The sequence below is a fragment of the Cherax quadricarinatus genome, chromosome 72 (genome assembly GCF_038502225.1).
Source record: "Cherax quadricarinatus isolate ZL_2023a chromosome 72, ASM3850222v1, whole genome shotgun sequence".
Classification (NCBI taxonomy): Eukaryota; Metazoa; Arthropoda; class Malacostraca; order Decapoda; family Parastacidae; genus Cherax; species Cherax quadricarinatus.
In genome coordinates this window covers 14,001,597-14,024,824 of record NC_091363.1, presented here as the reverse complement: position 1 = coordinate 14,024,824, position 23,228 = coordinate 14,001,597, and the positions used below count along the sequence as shown (strand labels likewise).

Here is a 23,228-nt window from a genome sequence, read left to right as displayed (position 1 = left end):
TGTACCACTTGATGTGCCACTTGCACCACTTGATGTACCACTTGATGTACCACTTGTGTCACTTGATGTGCCACTTGATGTACCACTTGATGTACCACTTGTCACTTGATGTGCCACTTGATGTGCCACTTGTACCACTTGATGTACCACTTGATGTACCACTTGATGTACCACTTGTCATTTGATGTACCACTTGTACCACTTGATGTACCACTTGATGTACCACTTGTGTCACTTGATGTGCCACTTGTACCACTTGATGTACCACTTGATGTACCACTTGTGTCACTTGATGTGCCACTTGTACCACTTGATGTGCCACTTGATGTACCACTTGATGCACCACTTGATGTACCACTTGTCACTTGATGTGCCACTTGATGTGCCACTTGTACCACTTGATGTACCACTTGTGTCACTTGATGTGCCACTTGTACCACTTGATGTACCACTTGATGTACCACTTGTCATTTGATGTGCCACTTGTACCACTTGATGTACCACTTGATGTACCACTTGATGTACCACTTGTGTCACTTGATGTGCCACTTGTACCACTTGATGTACCACTTGATGTACCACTTGTGTCACTTGATGTGCCACTTGATGTGCCACTTGTACCACTTGATGTACCACTTGATGTACCACTTGATGTACCACTTGTGTCACTTGATGTGCCACTTGTACCACTTGATGTACCACTTGATGTACCACTTGTCACTTGATGTGCCACTTGATGTACCACTTGATGTACCACTTGATGTACCACTTGATGCACCACTTGATGTACCACTTGTGTCACTTGATGTGTCACTTGATGTGCCACTTGTACCACTTGATGTACCACTTGATGCACCACTTGATGTACCACTTGATGTACCACTTGATGTGCCACTTGTACCACTTGATATACCACTTGATGTACCACTTGATGTACCACTTGTCACTTGATGTACCACTTGATGTACCACTTGTGTCACTTGATGTACCACTTGTGTCACTTGATGTGCCACTTGTACCACTTGATGTACCACTTGATGTACCACTTGTGCCACTTGATGTGCCACTTGTACCACTTGATGTACCACTTGATGCACCACTTGATGTGCCACTTGATGTACCACTTGATGTACCACTTGTCACTTGATGTGCCACTTGTACCACTTGATGTACCACTTGATGTACCACTTGATGTACCACTTGATGTACCACTTGATGTGCCACTTGACGTGCCACTTGACCTTAATATCTTTCTAGAGTTACATTTGTTTTAATATTGTTCAGCAAAGCACAACAATACTGAACGTTTTCGTTTCTTCAGACTTCAGATGACAAGTTGCTGTAATATTATTTATTTATTATTTTTTGTTATTTTTTGTTATTGCTATTAACTTCACACAATAAACAGACAATAAACTGTATTGCATAGTATTGCATACTTCCACAGGTCGGGTCTAGCACTAACAAGAATGTGTTGCCATCACTACACATCAAGTGATGCTTCTGATCCAAGGAATTTGAGTTAACCATCCCTTTCTTGGATCAAACTTGATTGCCTGTTTCCCCTGGCACTCCATGACCTTCCTTGTGGATATACCAGTAATGTACTGTTTTTGGCTTCTCTTTACACACATTATTCCGTAATTATTAATTTTTAAGGGGGTAGACCGGTAAGCCAGCGGAAGGCCTCAGTCAGATGACTGAGTCATCACATGATAAACACCCGCATCAGGAAATACTTTTTCCTGTTTCTTGTCAAACTTTACCTAAATTAGCCTTCCGTAACTCTCGTCATCTTGGTGTTGATTCAGTTACTTACAATTCGTTAAATATATTGAAGGACTGGCAGACTGATTACCTCACAACCAATACTGTCTCGAGTGTTATTTACGTCAGTATTCGACCGACGTCTGTTGTGAAGGCTAAACGTTTAGGCAATAAAAATACATAAGTGTTGCATATGAGTCTTTTTTATCAAGTTGTCGGTATTGTATTCATCAACAATGCGAAGCTAAATACATTCACTTCTTCCCTCGCATTCCTTCCTGTCTGACCTCCAAACATTTATTATCTACGCTTCTACTTACTCTTACTACCCAGTTCTTGCCTGGGTTCACTTTAAAGTTCTTTGATTTACTCTCCCTTCCCTTTAGGGCCCGGAGCTAGAGCTTACCTGCGGGTTCTCCTCTCCCTAGTGGGTGGAGACCTCAAGAGAAACTCTCCTATACCTACCTCAGTTGAGCCTTCCACTCTCCTTGTCTGTCCACTGCCATCCTCAAGCAAACTTTCCTGTCTCTTTCAGGAGCTCAACGCCCCTCTGTTAAGACCTGCTAGTCCTCTTTTCCTCTTCGGTTCACGGCGCTTCTTCTACCTAAAATAATTTCCCTCTGGTTCTCAGTGCTCCATCTAATAGTTTTTTCCATCTGGCTGTCAGCGCTGCATCTACATAATTATTTTTCCTCTGGTTCTCAGTGCTCCATCTAATAATTTTTTTCCGTCTGGCTGTCAGCGCTGTATCTACATAATTATTTTTCCTCTGGTTCTCAGTGCTCCATCTAATATTTTTTTTCCATCTGGCTGTCAGCGCTGCATCTAAATAATTATTTTTCCTCTGGTTCTCAGTGCTCCATCTAATAATTTTTTTCCGTCTGGCTGTCAGCGCTGCATCTACATAATTATTTTTCCTCTGGTTCTCAGTGCTCCATATACTAAATTCCTTCAAGTTCTTTCTATTTAAAAGGCATTCGTATCACAGCTAGTTTCACCTATTCCTTCTTATTAACATTCAGTTCATTCGTAACATTGAGTCTATATGCACTAACATGCAAACCGGAAAAACAGGCGACCAGTCCCTTGTTCAAGGTATTTTAATCGCTTTCTCCTACAAGACTATAACTACGGGGTGAGGATTTTAATGAATTTACCAAGAAAAATTGATGTGGAAATATTACATGTTGAGAATTGTTAAGATGCCAAAAATACAATAAATTTAAGCCTTGAAGTTCTGTAACACACACACACACACACACATATATATATATATATATATATATATATATATATATATATATATATATATTCAAACAGCTTCAGGAAGAAATCCATATATTCTTCCTTGAAGCCTTTTTATCCACTTCTCCGAGGCTATGGGTCCCACATATATATATATATATATATATATATATATATATATATATATATATATATATATATATATATATATTATATATATATATATATATATATATATATATATATATATATATATATATCGGGCCGAATAAGTAAAAATGGTCATTTAGCATGAATTCTTTTAAAATTAAGTCCTCTCTAAAATTTTCTCCTATACCTGGAGAGGGTTACGGGGGTCAACGCCTAATCAACCAGGCTGTTAGTGCTGGCCGCACGCAACCCGACGTACGAACCACAGCCCGGCTGGTCAGGTATTGACTTTAGGTACCTGTCCAGTGCCTTCTTGAAGACAGTCAGGGGTCTATTGGTAATCCCCCTTAAGGGGAAAATCATGCGGATTTATAATGTTTACTTATGTTCTTGGCGGCTTAGATACCTTCTTAAATATTTTGGATTTATTTAATGAGAAATTTGATACTAATAAATACCTAGATATTTAGATACCTATTTAGACACCTACTTGGAAACATTGATACCTAGACACCTAATTAAATGCCTACTTAGATACATAATACCTACTTACATACCTAATTAATACCTACTTACATACCTAATTAAATACCTACTTACATACCTAATTAAATACCTACTTAGATATCTAATTAAATACCTACTTGGGAAGGTATCTAATAGTTTTCACAGTAATTTACTCTTTATTTTAAAGCCACTAAGAGAAAAATATGAAACTGAATGTAGAGATGGTAATCATAATTACTGAGAGGTGGACATAAGAGGAGTGAGGGAGGTGGAGGAGTGAGGGAGGTGGAGGAGTGAGGGAGGTGGAGGAGTGAGGGAGGTGGAGGAGTGAGGGAGGTGGAGGAGTGAGGGAGGTGGAGGAGTGAGGGAGGTGGAGGAGTGAGGGAGGTGGAGGAGTGAGGGAGGTGGAGTGAGGGAGGTGGAGGAGTGAAGGAGGCGGAGGAGTGAAGGAGGTGTATGAAAGAAGTGGAGGGAATGACCGAGGAGACTGAAGAGAAAGGGTGAGGGACATCACGGGGCTGCGTGATGTCACAACTAGCCACTGAGCCTAAGTAAGTATATTCAGGTATACACAAACACAGTTACATAGATTATCATACATAGCAGTATATATGTAAAGTACCTAGGATAACCCAAAAAAGTTAGACAGAGCGACTTATTTCCATTGGACAGGGTGCCTATATATAATACAACTGGTACTAACTACATATACTACACAAGTATATTACATACGGAATCAGTAACACTACTGACATCCAGTCTTCATATAAAGTTTTATTGTAAAGGACCGGTATTTGCATTTTTCAATTTTCCGGCAGCTGTTGTCTTTGGAATGATTGGTTGAAGTTCTGGGCAGTTGGGTCACACCGAGGTTCTGCTACGTTTGTCATCACCCGTAAGGATATGATGTCTGGTCTGCGCACTTCGTAGTCTCATCATTTTTGCTCGCTTGATACTTTTTAGCACCCGCTGGTACTTGCTACCTGCTTGTATTTGGTAACTGTTTACTTTCTTCTGTGAAGACCTCTCTGAATCATTTACTTAGCTCTTTGCATACTTCTGTCATCTTCTCTCCCTTCTGTTTTAGCTTTATCGCTTGTTCACTTAAGTAGTTTAGCTTCGGTCTTTGATGCTAAATCGTTGTTTCTTCGGCTTTCTTATTTTTGAATAATAGTTTCTTGTTCTCACGCTCGTTTTTCTTTGATTTAATTTGTTCTATATTTCTTCTAGTCTCTCTTGCACCTCCCTTCCCTTCCCCCCCCACCCTCAGACTTTTTGCATTCCTGACTGGACTATGACCTCTCTGCTTATCTTGCTGTCCTCCTTCGCGTTTAAAAGCACTCTTTATTGCAACTGCCTGCCTTCTTTGGGTGTGTGTGTGATGTGCCTGACGTGTGCTCACACCAGCATGTGCGTGTCGTGTGCTCACACCAGCATGTGCGTGTCGTGTGCTCGCACCAGCATGTGCGTGTCGTGTGCTCACACCAGCACGTCCGTGTCGTGTGCTCACACCAGCTTGTGCGTGCTTCACAGAATGCTCCTCTTGCAATTCTCGCTCGTCATGATAACACTTCTTGCGAGTTTCCGTTCTGGCGTGAAATTGCATGTTATTACCCTGATAGCCGACGCTTGTATACTTAACCCGGGTAGCATGCGTAAGAGAAAACGTGGCTTCAAGTATTAATTAGGGGAGACCGCTTGTTTTCCAGTGACCAGTTACCCATTGACTATTGTATAATATTAATAAGATAATAATATCTATTTCTAAAAGTACGTGTACAAGGTATACAGACCATAGCTGACATCAATGACATACTACTATATAGAAAGCCGCTTGTTATGCTGAGCATTTCGGGAAAATTAGATCAGTTTTGTCCCAGGATGCGACCCACACTAGTCTACTAACACCCAGGTACCTATTTTACTGATGGGTGAACATAGACAACCGGTGTAAGGAAACATGTCCGATGCTTCCACCCTTTCGCTGGGAATCGAACCCAGACCCTCGCCGTGTGAAGAGAGAGCTCTAGCCACCATATTTTTACACGGTGGTAGACCCAACTGAATTGTCTCTACAGTTTGCGCTTTAAATATGGAAAAATGAATTGCTGTTTACGTGTTATTTTGAGAATCATTTGCTGGTCAAGGTTGCTGCCAAAGAAGTTTATTTATATATAATAAATATTGAGTTTATGTTCTTGTTTAGTGTCGTTGTACAGAGAGAATCATTTGTACGTGTCGCTCCAAGAAAAGTTCTATCATGCTCTACTTAGATCTAAGATTACTACGTAAATAAAGGTTTGGTCTATATTGTCTCTTTTTGCATTATTTATCGACTGATTTGATCTTCATCCAACACAATGAGTCGTTCACTTAACTCTGCCCTAAGGAATTAATCTCCCCCTCGATTATTCCTCATTATACTCTCCATGCCTTCTTAAACTCTGTATCTATGGATGGAGAGCTTCAACCTGTCTAGAGCGTTCGGCCCGCAGCCGAGAGGACTCGATCAAATATTGCTGCTCCTGTTACCTAGCAGGAACTAGATACGTAAGAGTTAGCCGCCAGTTGTGGATCATATCCTAAAGGACTTGAAACGGGTCCTCGGTGATAAAACACGGCTTAACTCTCCTGTGATAATAAGGTTGAGATAGTAATCCGTAAAAAGTTTTTATTTCCATTATTCTCAAACGAAGAACATGAGATCGACTGACTTAGTGTATTTGTCGACTGTTCGAATCACAGAGGAGAAAACCCAACGATCTCAATATTAATAAGCCAACTGCTTGGCTGTCTTGGGTTATAATGGGTTAATAGTTCTCAGGGACTAATAATTAGAAAAATTCTTCAGTAGCATTCTTCCTGACAATATTAAAAAAGCTTCCAGAGAACTAGAAGCCCCTCAGTTGTTCAGTTTCTGCTAACTGAAGCTTGTCAGATTCTGTTTTTACACATACACATAGCAATGCAATTTCAGCCAAAAGTATATCTTTAAACGCCCAAGACTGTTCAACTGCTTCCCAGCATACATAAATGTTTTCCTGGGAGTGAGTGACCTTAGTGCATGACGGAGCGAACTGTCTCGCCTGACTCCACTTGCCATCTTTATATTTTATCTGCAAAGCTGAGTCATTTTTTTATTTCTAGAATAAGTGATGTTTGGTATATTGTTGAGAGGTTAGTATGTGTGTGTACTCACCTGATTGTAGTTACAGGGGTTGAGTCATAGCTCCTGGCCCCCACCTCTTCACTGTGAGAGAGGGAGAGAGTAGTGGGACGGATGCTCTGATGCAGCCTCTGTCTGTTCTCTGCCGACAGGAGAGACAGAGAGAGAGAGAGAGAGAGAGAGAGAGAGAGAGAGAGAGAGAGAGAGAGAGAGAGAGAGAGAGAGAGAGAGAGAGAAAGAGTGATTAATTTTGATGCACACACTTTTTCCATTTTTATTCTACCCACTGATCGCTCTTTTCTAATTATTTCTACTGCATTACATTTTATTCTATGTAAATTTATCCTCCCTTTTTTCCTGCTTCCTTGTTTCATATCCTTCAGTAAATTAAAATGTCTAGTCTGGCTATCATTTTAACCAGGAATTTCTAGTGATATCAGTATTTAAGTATAACTCGCACCTTCACTAATCATTGCCTCTCGCACACTCCTCACTTTCACACATTGCTACTCCCAGCGCTGGATGACCCATACGGATTTAGCGTGATTTGATTATATTATTACTGTTCATATTTCTCAACCCGCACATAGGATAGAGAATCTTGTGACAACGTTTCGGTCATACTTGTAAATAGTCCAAGTCGGACCGAAACGTCGTCGTAAGGTTCTCTCTCCTGTGTATTATTCCAGTCTGGGTATTGTGCGTTATTGTTCTTTTTTTTATATTTGTCGTTCTTAAAGTGTATTTTGGTACGTATGGTTTGCTTGTTTAAGGTACCGACAGTATACTACATCCTCCTGCTCTACTTTCAGTCTATATTTATTACAGAAAATCAGTATACACAAGATTATATATGAAACCATATGAAGGTAGTCGTGTGTGAGTCATGTTGTACTGGCTGGCCAGTGTTACATAGCTTATGAAGGTAGTCGTGTGTGAGTCATGTTGTACTGGCTGGCCAGTGTTACATAGCTTATGAAGGTAGTCGTGTGAGAGTCATGTTGTACTGGCTGGCCAGTGTTACATAGCTTATGAAGGTAGTCGTGTGTGAGTCATGTTGTACTGGCTGGCCAGTGTTACATAGCTTATGAAGGTAGTCGTGTGTGAGTCACGTTGTACTGGCTGGCCAGTGTTACATAGCTTATGAAGGTAGTCGTGTGTGAGTCATGTTGTACTGGCTGGCCAGTGTTACATAGCTTATGAAGGTAGTCGTGTGTGAGTCACGTTGTACTGGCTGGCCAGTGTTACATAGCTTATGAAGGTAGTCGTGTGTGAGTCACGTTGTACTGGCTGGCCAGTGTTGCACAGCTTATGAAGGAAGTCGTGTGTGAGTCATGTTGTACTGGCTGGCCAGTGTTACATAGCTTACAAAGGTAGTCGTGAGTGAGTCATGTTGTACTGGCTGGCCAGTGTTATATAGCTTATGAAGGTAGTCGTGTGTGAGTCATGTTGTACTGGCTGGCCAGTGTTACATAGCTTATGAAGGTAGTCGTGAGTGAGTCATGTACTGGCTGGCCAGTGTTACATAGCTTATGAAGGTAGTCGTGAGTGAGTCATGTTGTACTGGCTGGCCAGTGTTACATAGCTTATGAAGGTAGTCGTGAGTGAGTCATGTTGTACTGGCTGACCAGTGTTACGTAGCTTATGAAGGTAGTCGTGAGTCATGTTGTACTGGCTGGCCAATGTTACACAGCTTATGAAGGTAGTCGTGTGTGAGTCACGTTGTACTGGCTGGCCAGTGTTACATAGCTTATGAAGGTAGTCGTGAGTGAGTCATGTTGTACTGTCTGGCCAGTGTTACATAGCTTATGAAGGTAGTCGTGTGCGAGTCACGTTGTACTGGCTGACCAGTGTTACACAGCTTATGAAGGTAGTCGTGTGTGAGTCACGTTGTACTGGCTGGCCAGTGTTACACAGCTTATGAAGGTAGTCGTGAGTGAGTCATGTTGTACTGGCTGACCAGTGTTACACAGCTTATGAAGGTAGTCGTGTGTGAGTCATGTACTGGCTGACCAGTGTTACATAGCTTATGAAGGTAGTCGTGTGTGAGTCACGTTGTACTGGCTGGCCAGTGTTACATAGCTTATGAAGGTAGTCGTGAGTGAGTCATGTTGTACTGGCTGACCAGTGTTACACAGCTTATGAAGGTAGTCGTGAGTGAGTCATGTTGTACTGGCTGGCCAGTGTTACATAGCTTATGAAGGTAGTCGTGTGTGATTCACGTTGTACTGGCTGACCAGTGTTACACAGCTTATGAAGGTAGTCGTGTGTGAGTCACGTTGTACTGGCTGGCCAGTGTTACACAGCTTATGAAGGTAGTCGTGAGTGAGTCATGTTGTACTGGCTGACCAGTGTTACATAGCTTATGAAGGTAGTCGTGTGTGAGTCATGTTGTACTGGCTGACCAGTGTTACATAGCTTATGAAGGTAGTCGTGTGTGAGTCACGTTGTACTGGCTGGCCAGTGTTACACAGCTTATGAAGGTAGTCGTGTGTGAGTCATGTTGTACTGGCTGACCAGTGTTACATAGCTTATGAAGGTAGTCGTGTGTGAGTCACGTTGTACTGGCTGACCAGTGTTACATAGCTTTCTCACGGCTACTCTTATGTGATTTTCAGTTATAAACTTATTTATAATCATCCCAAGGACTTATTTCTTTATCCACTGTTCTTAAAATATTATCACCGAGGTATAATATTTGTGGAGCTGAGTTACACTTTCACTTATTCCCATTATGTTGCATTTATCAACATTAAACCCCATCATCATTTTTTTGCTCTACTTAACAATTTATTTAAATATTTCTGTAAAAATCTTAAACATTATTTCTTTTACTCAAGATTTTTTCACCGTATTGCAAAATATTATTATGACATAACAAAGTATTATTCCTGGTAGATCATTGTGTTCTTTTTGGGTAGTTTAACCACAGAGATTAGTTTAGAAAGACACGTAAGCAAACGTTTTCTAATATGTTATAGTGTTTGCTTACGTGTCTTTCTAAACCAACTTGTCGGTATTTATTACCAAGGTTTATACCAACCACAGAGGTACATAATTGGTCCAGGGGCTGGGCCCTTTTTGGGTAGCATTACCAATTCGTAATTTTCTGCTCGCAGTTACAGGAGCTGAGACATTTGTGTGTACTCGTCAAGCGAATTTCAGCTCGTAATCCCGCCTCTTAACCAGGCAGCACTGCATCACAGGCAGGTACTGCACATTTTTTTCCTGGAATCATATCTTGAAACTGTATAAGGAGAATTAAACTTATATCGTAATCTGAAACAACTAAATACGGAGCGTTTGTTTACACTGGACCCGTCTGTTAGGAAGATATACTTCCTAACATTCCCCGAGGATCGTCATCATCAGCCTTCATCAGTGTTCCATTGTCCCATCTCCTCGTACGTCACACTGCTTCTTTCCGCCCTGTTTCTCTCGACCTTTTTTTTGTACCTCGTAATCATGACTCTTAGTTCTTCGTTCTTTTAAGGTCGATATGTTATGTTGCTTCACACTTCTCGAAGCACATTTCCCACGGCTACGGAACTAATGCTGCGAGAGTTTATTATTATTATTTTTTTAATAATTATATTTATTATTATTACTGTTATTGTTACTGTTATTATAATCCAAAATAAAGCGAAAGCCCGTGTGGGTTATTTGGCACTGGTCCTTCAATTTCAACTCTCGTGGTAGTGACGGGTGAAGGGAAATCTGAGCGAAGAGTGCCAGCGGGCGAAACGAGTACATATAGGAGGCTTACATTCGTCGAGAGGTGTAGCTTCAGTGTATATATGCTGAAGCTGAATCAATATTTTAGAATTTACATGATCCGATAACGCGACGGTCTGGAGTTTTGAGACTGACCGCGGGTTCAAACCCCACCAGTGCTATGGTTTGTTTACCTACAGTCTTAATGATCCCCGTGTAGTTGATTGGCTTTAAAAAACAACTAATAATTAAGGGGGATATAAACAATGTGGTGAAAATATTAAACCAAGCTAATATATAATCTGGTTAAAACAGATTCATCAAGGTGTGTGTGTGTGTGTGTGTGTGTGTGTGTGTGTGTGTGTGTGTGTGTGTGTGTGTGTGTGTGTGTGAGTGAGACAGGTTAGGTACGAGTTGTCAAGAAATTTGACAAGTTTTTCATGATGAGGGTATTAGTCATATGATCTACCACTGGATGGAACTTTGTGTCATCTGACCGAGGCCTTACCCTGGCTTACCGGCCCACCCCTCTTAAATTTAAGTTAGATCCATGCGATAGTTAGGTATCTTTATCATCGAAACGAAGGTGAGCAACGATTATATTTTAACGATTTTATGATAAAGATATCTGTTACTCGTGTGTCTTACTTCGGATCCCAAATGGGGGTTGAAATATACAGATCAATTAACCTCTTTGAGTTTCTCTCCATGTGTGTGTTATTATTGAACATAAGGGTATATGTGAGCATCGGTTAGGAACTGGTTATGGGTGAGTAGAACTGTCACGCTCCAAAGAGATCCACGTTCCCGCACCGCTCTGCTGCCTCCAAACATTTCGTCACAGATATGTCACAAAAAGCATCAACAATGACCTCTGGTTTCGACGGCCGTGTGAGGAAACTCTCCACATAGGAGTATTGTGTGTGACTATAAGAGGAGCAGAAGTTGTCACCAGCATCACAGCCTCCCAAGCGCTCACCAACATGACAGCCAAGGTATGTCTGGTGCTCTACCCAAGTCCAGTTCTTCAACATTTCTACTTCCTATAATAACTTAATACATATGTTGGACTCTGCGGGCTGTTATCACACACAGAGAAGCATTCATATCTGCGATTTTTTTTATAAGACTAGAGTATTTTTGAACAGAAGACTCCTTATGTATTGTGGTATATTAATAACAAACTTGATTATATTTTTCATCAGCCACAAGAGAACAAAGTAATACATACATACATACATAAGTAAACATATTTCATGTCACAACAAATCCACATATATCCTGGCCTGAACAATCCTGTCTCGAATAAACAGCTGTCCTGTTAGACACTTGTGTTCGGAGGAGACACTGACATACTAGGTCGCTTCGCCAGCAGATCGTCGTGTTAGCAGTGTTGGTGGCCGGTGTTTTTGCTCGCCCTCAGCCCCAATTCTATGGTGCTCCGGCACCTGCGCCCATCCGCCATGCCCCAGTTCACGTTCGGCCTGCACCAGTCCTCGCTCCAGCCCATCCCCCTAGATATGGCCTCCCAGCTCCTGCGCCCGTGGTCAGTGCCTCTATACAATTCTTCATATTTCATCTATGAACCTCCAATTATATATTGCAAAATATCTTATATATATTCCCATAACACTTAAAATGAAGCATTTTTTCCCCTAAACCTTTACCCTTCCTGCAGGGTCCTGCTCAGTACAACTTCGACTACTCCGTGAGTGACAACTTCGGTAACGACTTCGGCCATCAAGAAAATCGTAACGGCTACAACACCCAGGGGGCTTACTACGTCCAGCTCCCTGACGGTCGCCTGCAGAAGGTGACTTACGTTGTAAACGGCGACTCCGGCTACGTTGCCCAAGTTGAATATCAAGGAGTAGCCAAGTACCCGGCCTACCATCCCGCCCCATCTTACCACCCCGCTCCCAGCTACGGCTAATCTCAGCGCAACATTTGGAGATGTAATTCAGGGTAATTATAGTGAGAAGTTAGCTTTTAATGCAAAAGTATAAAGCGCATGTGGAAAAAAATACAATATAAATATATGTTTCGAGTAACTCAGAAGGTCACTTCAGTGGTCGGAAGTTGAAAATGTAATCATTATAGTTTATAATTACATTTTCAGTATTCCAATGCATGTGATGCCACTCACTAACGTCTTTATAAAAGAAATTTACTTAATTAGAAGGAACCGTACAGAGTGAAAGAAATTGATGAAGATAATATGTCGTAACTTACAAATATATAATGAAAATAACTTAGAATGTGAGTAAAACTTTCTGTACTATGAATAATGTGTTAATATAATGTGTAAATAAATATATGAAAGAGCTGGAACCAATTTGTATACATTTTGTTATTTCTCTTGTCTCACCTTGTCGTACATCGTCTGCCATCCCTCAAATATTTTGACTTTTCATGTCTGGAGGGTGTTCCGGGGGTCATCGCCCCCGAGGCCTAGTCCACCAGGCCTCTTTTTTTTTTTTTTTAAATTTGAGCAAATTTTTTTTGTAACATTTTTGATGTTTCAATCAAGGCATGCATATATATATATATATATATATATATATATATATATATATATATATATATATATATATATATATATATATATATACACTGATCTCTGGCTGAAGGAGACTCGAACCTACAAACCTTGGAACAAGATACGCAGTGCTTTACCAAACTCATCACACTGGACCAGTGTGGTGAGTTTGGTATAGCACTGCGTATCTTGTTCCAAGGTTCGTAGGTTCGAGTCTCCTTCAGCCAGAGATCAGTGTTTGTGTATATTTAGCCTGCTCTTGCGAATTCCTAGAGTAGGTGAGCTGAGCATATATATATATATATATATATATATATATATATATATATATATATATATATATATATATATATGCTCAGCTCACCTACTCTATTTTCTCCAGTTTGTTTTGTAATTTACTTTATATTTCATACAAATTTCTTAACACGATACTCTCACGAATTTAAATATATTCACTTGCTTCGTACTCCTTGCAATCTGATAGAATATTTTCGTTCCCTTTTCCTATAAAAACCTAACAGGTTTCTTTGTGTGCTTTTCAATTATAGCTTTACGTTTTGAGCCGATTCTCCTGCCTCTTACTCAAGCATTTATTTCTTTTGCAACACTGTCCAACACTGTCCATAAAAGTCAACAACCACAATGACATCATGCTTGTGTGAAGTAGATTATTGCTGGGTGGGAACGATGGATGTAGTACATATTTTTCCTTCTGGAGCGCTGCACTGGATTCCTGGAAAGACAGTTGAATCTCAGTTTCCATGAGCCTGGATTCCAGTTCTTCGAGGAGCCCCTCAGAGTATGTAGGTCGAGCAGTGTTATTTTTATACTAACTGCAACTGTTTAAAAAAAAGAAACCTCGGGATCTGCATTAATGCCTAAGATGCAGACTCTCTCCTTCGTTCCCTCTCATTATATCTGTAGCAGTTAGAACATCTCACCGAATGGTGGGAATTACTAACATGTATCAGGTGTGCTTAACTAGTTCTTTATATGTTGAACTCAAGCATGGGAAGACGACTATAAAGTACAAAGTATAAAGAGAATGATTTAAGTACCTTTTCCCATGTAAACCTTAAGGTTGGTAAATAATATTTTAAATAGAATTTAGTGAGGAGGTAGAAAGCCTCGTCGTCATTAGTGTTTCCAGTTCAACATTACAACTTCGTAAGATTAACGACTTTTTCTTTGGGATTTCGTGAATGAAGTTAGACCTGACAAAAATTCTGACAGCTGGACTGATGCTGAGGAGCATCTCAGGTAAGAAGGTTGTAACTTGATTAATAGGGAGGTTATTTGGGGAAATTCTGATGTTTTATTCATATTTCTAACGACTTTTGAAGGATGTTTTGTACTGCTTTTTATAGATACGTCATTCTGGAATCTGATATGTTTGCTGGGCAGCCTTTTAGCGACTTCTTTAATGACTAGACAGAAAAAAAGAGGAATTACTTGATCAACTTCAGTGTTAATTTTTCAATATATTTTTTTTTTCCAGTATGGCTTTCAATCTTTTTTTGAAATAATATTCTCATTTCCTTTAAAAGTGCACTTTTTAAAAACCCTTTTAAACTCTTTCACCAATTTCTGCATCTTTACTTTTTTTTTAAGCCTCGTAAAACCACTGTCAGAAAATAACAGCTGTGCCAACTCCCACTTGCATCTTTTCTCTATCTCTTTAAGTTACTCCTCTCCCTAACACTCCACAAGGAAATGGCTCTTTCTCTCTCCTGCATTCTATGACCTTTCTTTTCTTTCCTCAGTTTTAAACAACTACTTGACAGTACACTGCCCTCTATAGAATTTTGAATATTACACTGAGTATACTAACAGACCTGTAGTTACTGACATCAGATCTACTATTTTTCTTGAAGACAGGAGCAACTCTGGCCTCCTTACTGGTAATTCCAGCTACGTGGTTTCACTACTCATCCCTATCTTAAGCCGTTTCCAAATCCCTAAATGGAACAAAAGCGCTTGTCTTTTATTTAAAAGATGTTTACTTAGCCATAGACGCTTCACCAAATCTCCTTTCTTAGATCTATATATATAGATAATTTATAGCAGCGTAAGTCAGTGCATATGCTCAGCACATAACAAAAGACGGTGAATATATATTGCACATATAATATTAAATATGAATGCATAATCCATAACAGCAAAATTCATTGAATACGAGTGCCATATTAATGGGAAAATCCCTAGATAAACAGAATATAACATCAAAACTTATAAGGATAAAAGAATGAATGTAGTAATACATAATATAGATTACTTAAGCTGCTTTGAGGTCAGGTTTATAATTAAGGTTGCTCGTATTTTTTGGTGCATAACGAAAACTGCAAAATTCCATCTTCACAGGCATTCACTTTGATTAAGGTTATACAATATTACGTCACGTCTACTTGAACATAACATTAAACTCATAAATATCAAAATTGCACAAAATTACTCTCCAATGAGATCAACCTTCAAGTACATCTTATTGACACTAGACGAATTATTTTTTTCCCTTGTTTTTGCCCGGGAGTCGATTTATGGAGAAAGTTGTTTAGCTCTATTTAATAATAATAATTATAATATCTTTATTTACTACAAATACATGTACAAGGTATACAGACCACAGCTGACATCAATAACATACTACTATATAGAAAGCCCCTTGTTATGCTGCGTATTTCGGGCAAATTAGGTCAGTTTTGTCCCAGGATGCGACCCACACCAGTCCACTAACTCTCAGGTACCCATTTTACTGATGGGTGAACATAGACAACTGGTGTAAGGAAACTCGTCCAATGTTTCCACCCCTTCGCCGGGAATCAAACCCGGACCCTCGCCGTGTGAAGCGAGACCTTTTGCCTCCAGGCCACGGAGCCTGGTGCTTAAAAATATTCACATGGCATCAAAGAGCGTGACAGAAAACGTGAAGTGTCCTGAACGGATGGATGATGAACTTTTGTAAAGCCAAAATACAACGTTATGCTGTAAGTTATTTACAGTGGGTGAATTATCATCAGACCGTAAATAACGTCCTTGGACACCACATACGTCTCTCAACAATTCCTTTGTTATTATCCCCCCCCTCAAAGGAGGGTCCTTGACGGAGGTAAATGGGCTCTTGATCCAAGGAGTTGTGCCTGATCGAATCTAATTGCCTCCCATTATCCCAGGAGCTGCATAACCCTAATGGGTTTGACACTCTCCACACCCCTTGAAAATTATGTTCCTGGGAGAAGTGTTAATCCCGTGAAGATAAAAATAGCTTCTGTCTTATGGTAGTTAATAAGGTTCGATCCGAACAGACGGAGGGCAGCTACAGTTTCTTGAATCAAAATTTCTTCACTGGCATCAAGGCTCCTCCCTAGAAAAATGCCTGTTCTTCAGAGGCCGTAATTCTATTATATATACCATGACACTGACTCTTGCAGACATGTACTTCTTATACTTCTTATAAAACATTTATCTTACGTGTGTTTACAGAGAGGAAGCATTGCGTGACCTACATGTCTCTCTTGAGTGCTTAACTTGCAAGTTTTTGCTTCTTCAATCGCATAACTTTGCATTGTTGACCTGCGTTGCAACTTTCCTAGGTCTCTGCAACTTTACGGTTTACTGGCCACTTCCACTGATAATTTATCGTGGAGGTTCAATAAAAGTTCACAAAGGATCAGAGAAGGACAATCGAACTTCCACCACTAGTACACACACACACACACACACACACACACACACACACACACACACACACACACACACACACACACACACACACACACACACGCACGCACGCACGCACGCACGCATAAACAACAGGCTTAGTGTCTAATTGACATGAGCCTATGACAAAATGGTAACTACTTCCACTGTTTACAAAAATACCAGATAAGAAAAACAACAATGAACATAGCGTTTTCGAACGTTTGCACGTACGAAAACGTAGATGCGTGCCCAGACGTATCAGTGGTTAGTCTGTTATTTTTTCACTGGGGATTTTTTTTTTTTTTCAAATATTTAATTACGAATTATATAGTGATTTCTGGGGTATGGTGAGTGAACCATACCCCAGAACTATGGTCAATGGACATGAGGTGACAGCCATAATTTATGTATGGGGAAATACAATCTCTGGTGGTAGTTGGGGAAATACAATCTCTGGTGGTAGTTGGGGAAATACAATCTCTGGTGGTAGTTGGGGAAATACAATCTCTGGTGGTAGTTGGGGAAATACAATCTCTGGTGGTAGTTGGGGAAATACAATCTCTGGTGGTCTCAGAGAAGAAAATACCCACACCCAAGACTGGTCAACAGCCTCCCAGCATACATAAGGGCGATTACCAATAGACCCTTTGGCTGTCTTCAAGAGAGAACTCGACAGGTACCTAAAATCAGTATTTGACCAGCCAGGCTGTGGTTCGTGCGGCCAGCAGTAACGACCTGGTTATAGGTCCTGATCCACCGCGAGGTATGGTCATGAACCGGGCCATGGGGGCGTTGACCCCCCGAACGCCCTCCAGGTATACCCAAAGGAAAAATCTAGAGGTTTACAACCATCATTCACTCAGTCGTTAACAAAGAAAAAGAACCGGAACCATTACGTTATGACTCGGAGTTCATAAGCTGGTATGACAGTGAACACCAGTGAACCATCACTATAAAAGGTATGACCTGACTTCCATTGATCTGACCATAAAGATGTGTGACTTTCACTGATCTGACCATAAAGATGTGTGACTTCCACTGATCTGACCATAAAGATGTGTGACTTCCATTGATCTGACCATAAAGATGTGTGACTTCCACTGATCTGACCATAAAGATGTGTGACTTCCATTGACCTGACCTTTAAGATGTGTGCCTTGGCCCATATAGTTCTAAATTATCTAAGGAAAATAATTATTGAAATGAAAGGTTGGAATTTACGTAATATATCTTTACCTTTGATGAGTTTTGAGAGTTTTTCTACTCTCAGAGCCCGGTCTTAGGCCAGGCTCGTTAATTCTAAAATATATTTTTTAATAGACTTAAAAAAAAATTCATGGAGAGGAATAATGGACAATTGATTTAATATTGTATTTATGAAGCCCTTGTGGCGTCAGGAACTCTTGATAATTATAAGTTGGTTGAGTAACAGCTTGGCCATCAGCTTGGCCATCAGCTTGGCCATCAGCTTGGCCATCCACGCACTGGTCTTTGGAACGCTGTGGCTAAGTTGGTTGTGTCGTTCACTTGAAAATGTGGAGTCACCGGTTCAGTCCCAAATATTTCTTACACAGTTTCACTTTTACAAAGTAATGAAATTCTCATCTGTGTGTGTGTGTGTGTGTGTGTGTGTGTGTGTGTGTGTGTGTGTGTGTTCATTGAGCTGGCATTGTTGCTTCTTGGCTTTTGAACCTTGTCATAATTATGCTTACAAGAGTGTGTGACTTTTGTCTCTCCGCCTCTTCGTCTAGCTCATTCTCTTATTCTACCGCTCTTATTCTCTTATTCTACCGCTCTTATTCTCTTATTCTACCGCTCTTATTCTCTTATTCTACCGCTCTTATTCTCTTATTCTACCGCTCTTATTCTCTTATTCGACCGCCCTTACATAATGTACTCATAATTTCATTTATTATATGCCTTTATGTTTGCTATTTAAAGCTTCTTATTCTTAGAATAGGTTAGGTAAGATTTGTCAGGAAACAGGACAAGTGTTTCCTGACGCGGGTCTTAGTCATATGATGACCCGCAGCTGGAGCTTTTGGTCATCTGACCGAGGCCTTCCACTGGCTTACCACTCCACCCCTTTAAACATTAAGAATATAATTATTGTTCTCGTAATGTTTTCTATTCAGTATGGGATGTGGATGAGAAATCTCCCATCGCTACGTATGTTTTAGAAGTGAATTTTAGTTCCAGGAAAAAAGGGGGCACGTTACCCCTTTTTCTGCACAATATTCCTAAAAAGCAAAAAAGTCTTTTTGAAATTAAGTCTTAATCCTTGAACGTGTGGCCGACGTATAGCTGATAAAAAAAAAGGAGTTTACTGGTTATTCCTTGAGTGAAGCAAAACTAGAAGTTGGATATCCTAGTTTTTCGGTATTTTGTAACTAAAACAGGAGAACCGGACACATGGACGTGAAACTAAAAGATACGTAAATTGTTTTCTACTTTGTATGAATTTATTTATACACGATAACACATTGTTTTCAATGAGTCCGTTTAACTAAAATAAATATTATGTATTTAAAATTCCAGTATTATATAAAATGCTCGTAAAGGTTATATTTACATTGTATATTTTTTTATATAATAAAGCTGGACATCATTGTAAATTACTTTCATATAACAAATTGACAACGAATTACGTCACATTAAGTTTTAGATTCGCAAAATACACATCTATACATTCCATTGGTAAGTTATCTTCACTTACAAATTTATTTTATATCAGGTTTCAGTATGCATTGTAAGCTAACTTCTCAATGCATTTATCATGACCTCAGAGCTACGTGTGTTGCGCTGAGATTAGCCGTAGCTGGGAGCGGGGTGGTAAGATGGGGCGGGATGGTAGGCCGGGTACTTGGCTTCTCCTTGATATTTAACTTGGGCAACGTAGCCGGAGTCGCCGTTTACAACGTAAGTCACCTTCTGCAGGCGACCGTCGGGGAGCTGGACGTAGTAAGCCCCCTGGGTGTTGTAGCCGTTACGATTTTCTTGATGGCCGAAGTCGTTACCGAAGTTGTCACTCACGGAGTAGTCGAAGTCGTACTGAGCAGGACCCTGAGGGGAAGATGAAAGATGAGGAAAAAAGTCCTTCAATCAAAGGCTTGACAAGGCACCTGGAGAGCGAAACGTTGCCACAGTAAAATAACGCGGTTGCGCATGAGTCCTCTTATCTAACAATTTTTAAAAAATGGTAGGTAATAGACCCTGAGTAAAAAATATTTAAGTTTACAACTGAAAGCAGAAGAACTGTGGAGGTGTTTACCACGGGCGCAGGTGCTGGACGGACGTAGCTAGGAGCAGGGCTGTACTTTACTGGGACATGGCGAATGGGCAAGGGTGCTGGGGCACCGTAGAACTGGGGCTGAGGGCGAGCCAAAGCGGCTGCCACCAAGACAACCAGCACAATAACCTGTTGGCGAAGAGATGAGACATCAGTGTTCACCTCCGGCCAGGGGAGTTGTGGTGAAGCGGTGTGTGTTGCAGTGGTCTGAGAAATGCCCTACCACAGATCCAGCATGGCAATCTGTGTTAACTGTTGTCAGGGTTGGACAACTGTGTGTTCTGGCCAGGATAAGACCATGATAAGTATTATTAAGCTAGAAGAATTGTGTCCAGACTAGCAAAGCTATCCTCTCAATTATAACTGTGTGTTCTGGCTAGAATAAAGACCGAGTTGTTATTTTAAGTACATTACTGAGAGTGTTAGTTTACAATCTCTTCCTGTACATTTCCGCCTTCTTGTGTCTAAACAGAAAACGCCGACTATGTAACCAATGTTCCCCAGCACACAAGAGGTCGACTGTTGTCAATAACACTGTCTTTGATCTTATATAAAGACCACAAATATGTCTGTTTCTAGTAAACAACACATACTTATTTCAGCGAGTTAATGTTACCAAGATAAGGACTGATGTAGAGCAGCAAACATACCTTGACTGTCATGTTAGTGAGTGTTGACAAGACTGATGCTGGTGAGTGTGTCTGCTGCTCTTATATACACACATACATCACTCCACCACGGGGAGTTTCCTCACACGACCATCGAAAACAGAGGTCAGTGTTGATGCTTTGGTGACATACATGTGACGAAATTTTGGAGGCAGCCGAGCGGTACAAGAGCGTAACCACCGTGCTCTGTTTCCCTACCACACGTCCAGCTCACTTGATATAATCTTAATAATAATAATAATCTTTATTTACTACAAGTACATGTACATGGTATACAGTCCTAGCTGACAACAATGACATAATACTACATAGAAAGCCACTTGTTATGCTGAGCATCTCGGGCAAATTAGGTCAGTGTCCCAGGATGCGACCCACACCAGTCGACTAACACCCAGGTACCCATTTTACTGATGGGGAACATAGACAACAGGTGGAAAGAAACACGCCCAATGTTTCTACTCTGGCTGGGAATCGAACCCAGGCCCTCGCCGTGTGAAGCGAGAGCGTTAACCACCAGGCCACCATGCATCTACCTTTTACTACATAAACCCTACACCACTATGCGTCAGGATTAAACACATGTATTCCAGACTCTACCAAGATGTAACTTAAAAACTCCTTAAATCCTCCTCTGTTGTAAGTCAATATCACTTGGCAAAAACGTTAATGTATAATATGCCTGGAGAGGGTTTCGGGGGTCAACGCCCCCGCGGCCCGGTCTGTGACCAGGCACCATATTACAACACATTCTGTACAGGACGTAAAGCTTTCTCTGTCAGTCATTCATCTAGCAAGAAATAAGCAGTCATTTATTCATAGGTTCTGGTGCTGGTTTTCGAAAATAATAATAATAATAATAATAATAATAATATTAATAATAAACATATGAACAACGAAATAAGCCTCACTGCATATTCGAAATGTAACACGACATATACTCTGACCTGTCTAGACGACATAAACCATTTTCTGTCATGTATCCAGATTACATGACATACTCTTTGATGTTTCCTGCTCGCATATCATACATTTCAGTCCAGTTCCCACAATAGCAAAATCCTCGGTAATGTGTTCCGTCGTAACGTTACTGTGACAAGTGTTATGTTTACGCAACGTATTTGTTTAGACATAAACACTTACCTGCCACGAGTTTTTCTCCGACACAGGCCTAACCTCATTATACATCCGTATGACTCGTACGTAAATCGTATTCCACTTAGCGTCTAAGTCGAATGACACAAACGTCTGTAGCAAGCGGTCACTTACAATGACATAAACCTCGTACAGTCATGCATCCGGCTCCCGGGATGTAAACTTTGTTCTGCGGTTTTCTTCGGCCAGGGAGACGTAAACATTAACCCGACACGCATTCATTACCGACGACATAAACACTACATATCTCTGAGAAATACACTACTCCTACTGCTATCACTATTACTACTAATTCTTTTATTACTTACTACTATTACTATTAATTCTACTACTATCGCTGCTTTTAATATTACTGCTGCTACTCTTACCATTTCTGCTTCAGTAATTTTAATATTATTATTATTACAATTGGGGTATAGCCCTTGTGGTTTAGCGCTTCTTTTTGATTATAATAATATTATTACAATTGCTTCCATTACTATTGTTACTAGTTCTATATTACAGCAATTATTCTTCTATATGAGCTGTTATCACCACCACTTTCTTCCCACACAATCTCCGTCAGTCTGCTGGTCTTCTCGGCTTCTCGTTCAGTTATGACTTGATATACGTTCAGTCTTACAAGAGACACTACAGTCTTTCAAGACTCACTGTAGTTAAAGACACACTGTAGTTTTACAAGACACACTACAGTCTTATAAGACACACTATAGTCTTACAAGACACACTACAGTCTTACAAGACACACTACAGTCTTAAAAGACAAACTACAGTCTTACAAGACTCACTACAGTCTTACAAGACACACTACAGTCTTACAAGACACACTACAGTCTTACAGTCTTAAAGACACACTACAGTCTTTACAGTCTTAAAGACACACTATAGTCTTACAAGACACACTGCAGTCTTACAAGACACACTACAGTCTTAAAAGACACACTGTAGTCTTACAAGACACACTACAGTCTTACAAGACACACTACAGTCTTACAAGACACACTACAGTCTTAAAAGACACACTACAATCTTACAAGACACACTACAGTCTTACAAGACACACTACAGTCTTACAATACACACTACAGTCTTACAAGACACACTACAGTCTTACAAGACACACTACAGTCTTAAAAGACACTCTGTAGTCTTACAAGACACACTACAGTCTTACAAGACACACTACAGTCTTACAAGACACACTACAGTTTTACAAGACACACTACAGTCTTACAAGACACACTGCAGTCTTACAAGACACTACAGTATTACAAGACATAGTACAGTCTTAAAAGACACACTACAGTCTTACAAGACTCACTGCAGTTCAAG

The 23,228-nt window shown here is 40.3% G+C and overlaps 2 protein-coding genes across 2 annotated transcripts; one reads left to right on the top strand and one right to left on the bottom strand.

The window, feature by feature from the left end:
* Positions 1–11,322: 11,322 nt before the first annotated feature.
* LOC138854883 (cuticle protein 8-like) lies at positions 11,323–12,875 on the top strand. The gene is made up of 3 exons (XM_070100464.1): positions 11,323–11,544; positions 11,925–12,095; positions 12,228–12,875. Exons 1-3 carry the CDS (start codon positions 11,533–11,535, stop codon positions 12,480–12,482), a joined length of 438 nt encoding a protein of 145 aa, XP_069956565.1. The 5' UTR covers positions 11,323–11,532; the 3' UTR covers positions 12,483–12,875.
* Positions 12,876–19,313: 6,438 nt separating this feature from the next.
* Positions 19,314–21,929, bottom strand: LOC138854865 (pro-resilin-like). The gene is made up of 3 exons (XM_070100234.1): positions 21,885–21,929; positions 20,059–20,295; positions 19,314–19,850 (listed from the first exon to the last, which is right to left on the bottom strand). Exons 1-3 carry the CDS (start codon positions 21,927–21,929, stop codon positions 19,596–19,598), a joined length of 537 nt encoding a protein of 178 aa, XP_069956335.1. The 3' UTR covers positions 19,314–19,595.
* Positions 21,930–23,228: the final 1,299 nt, after the last annotated feature.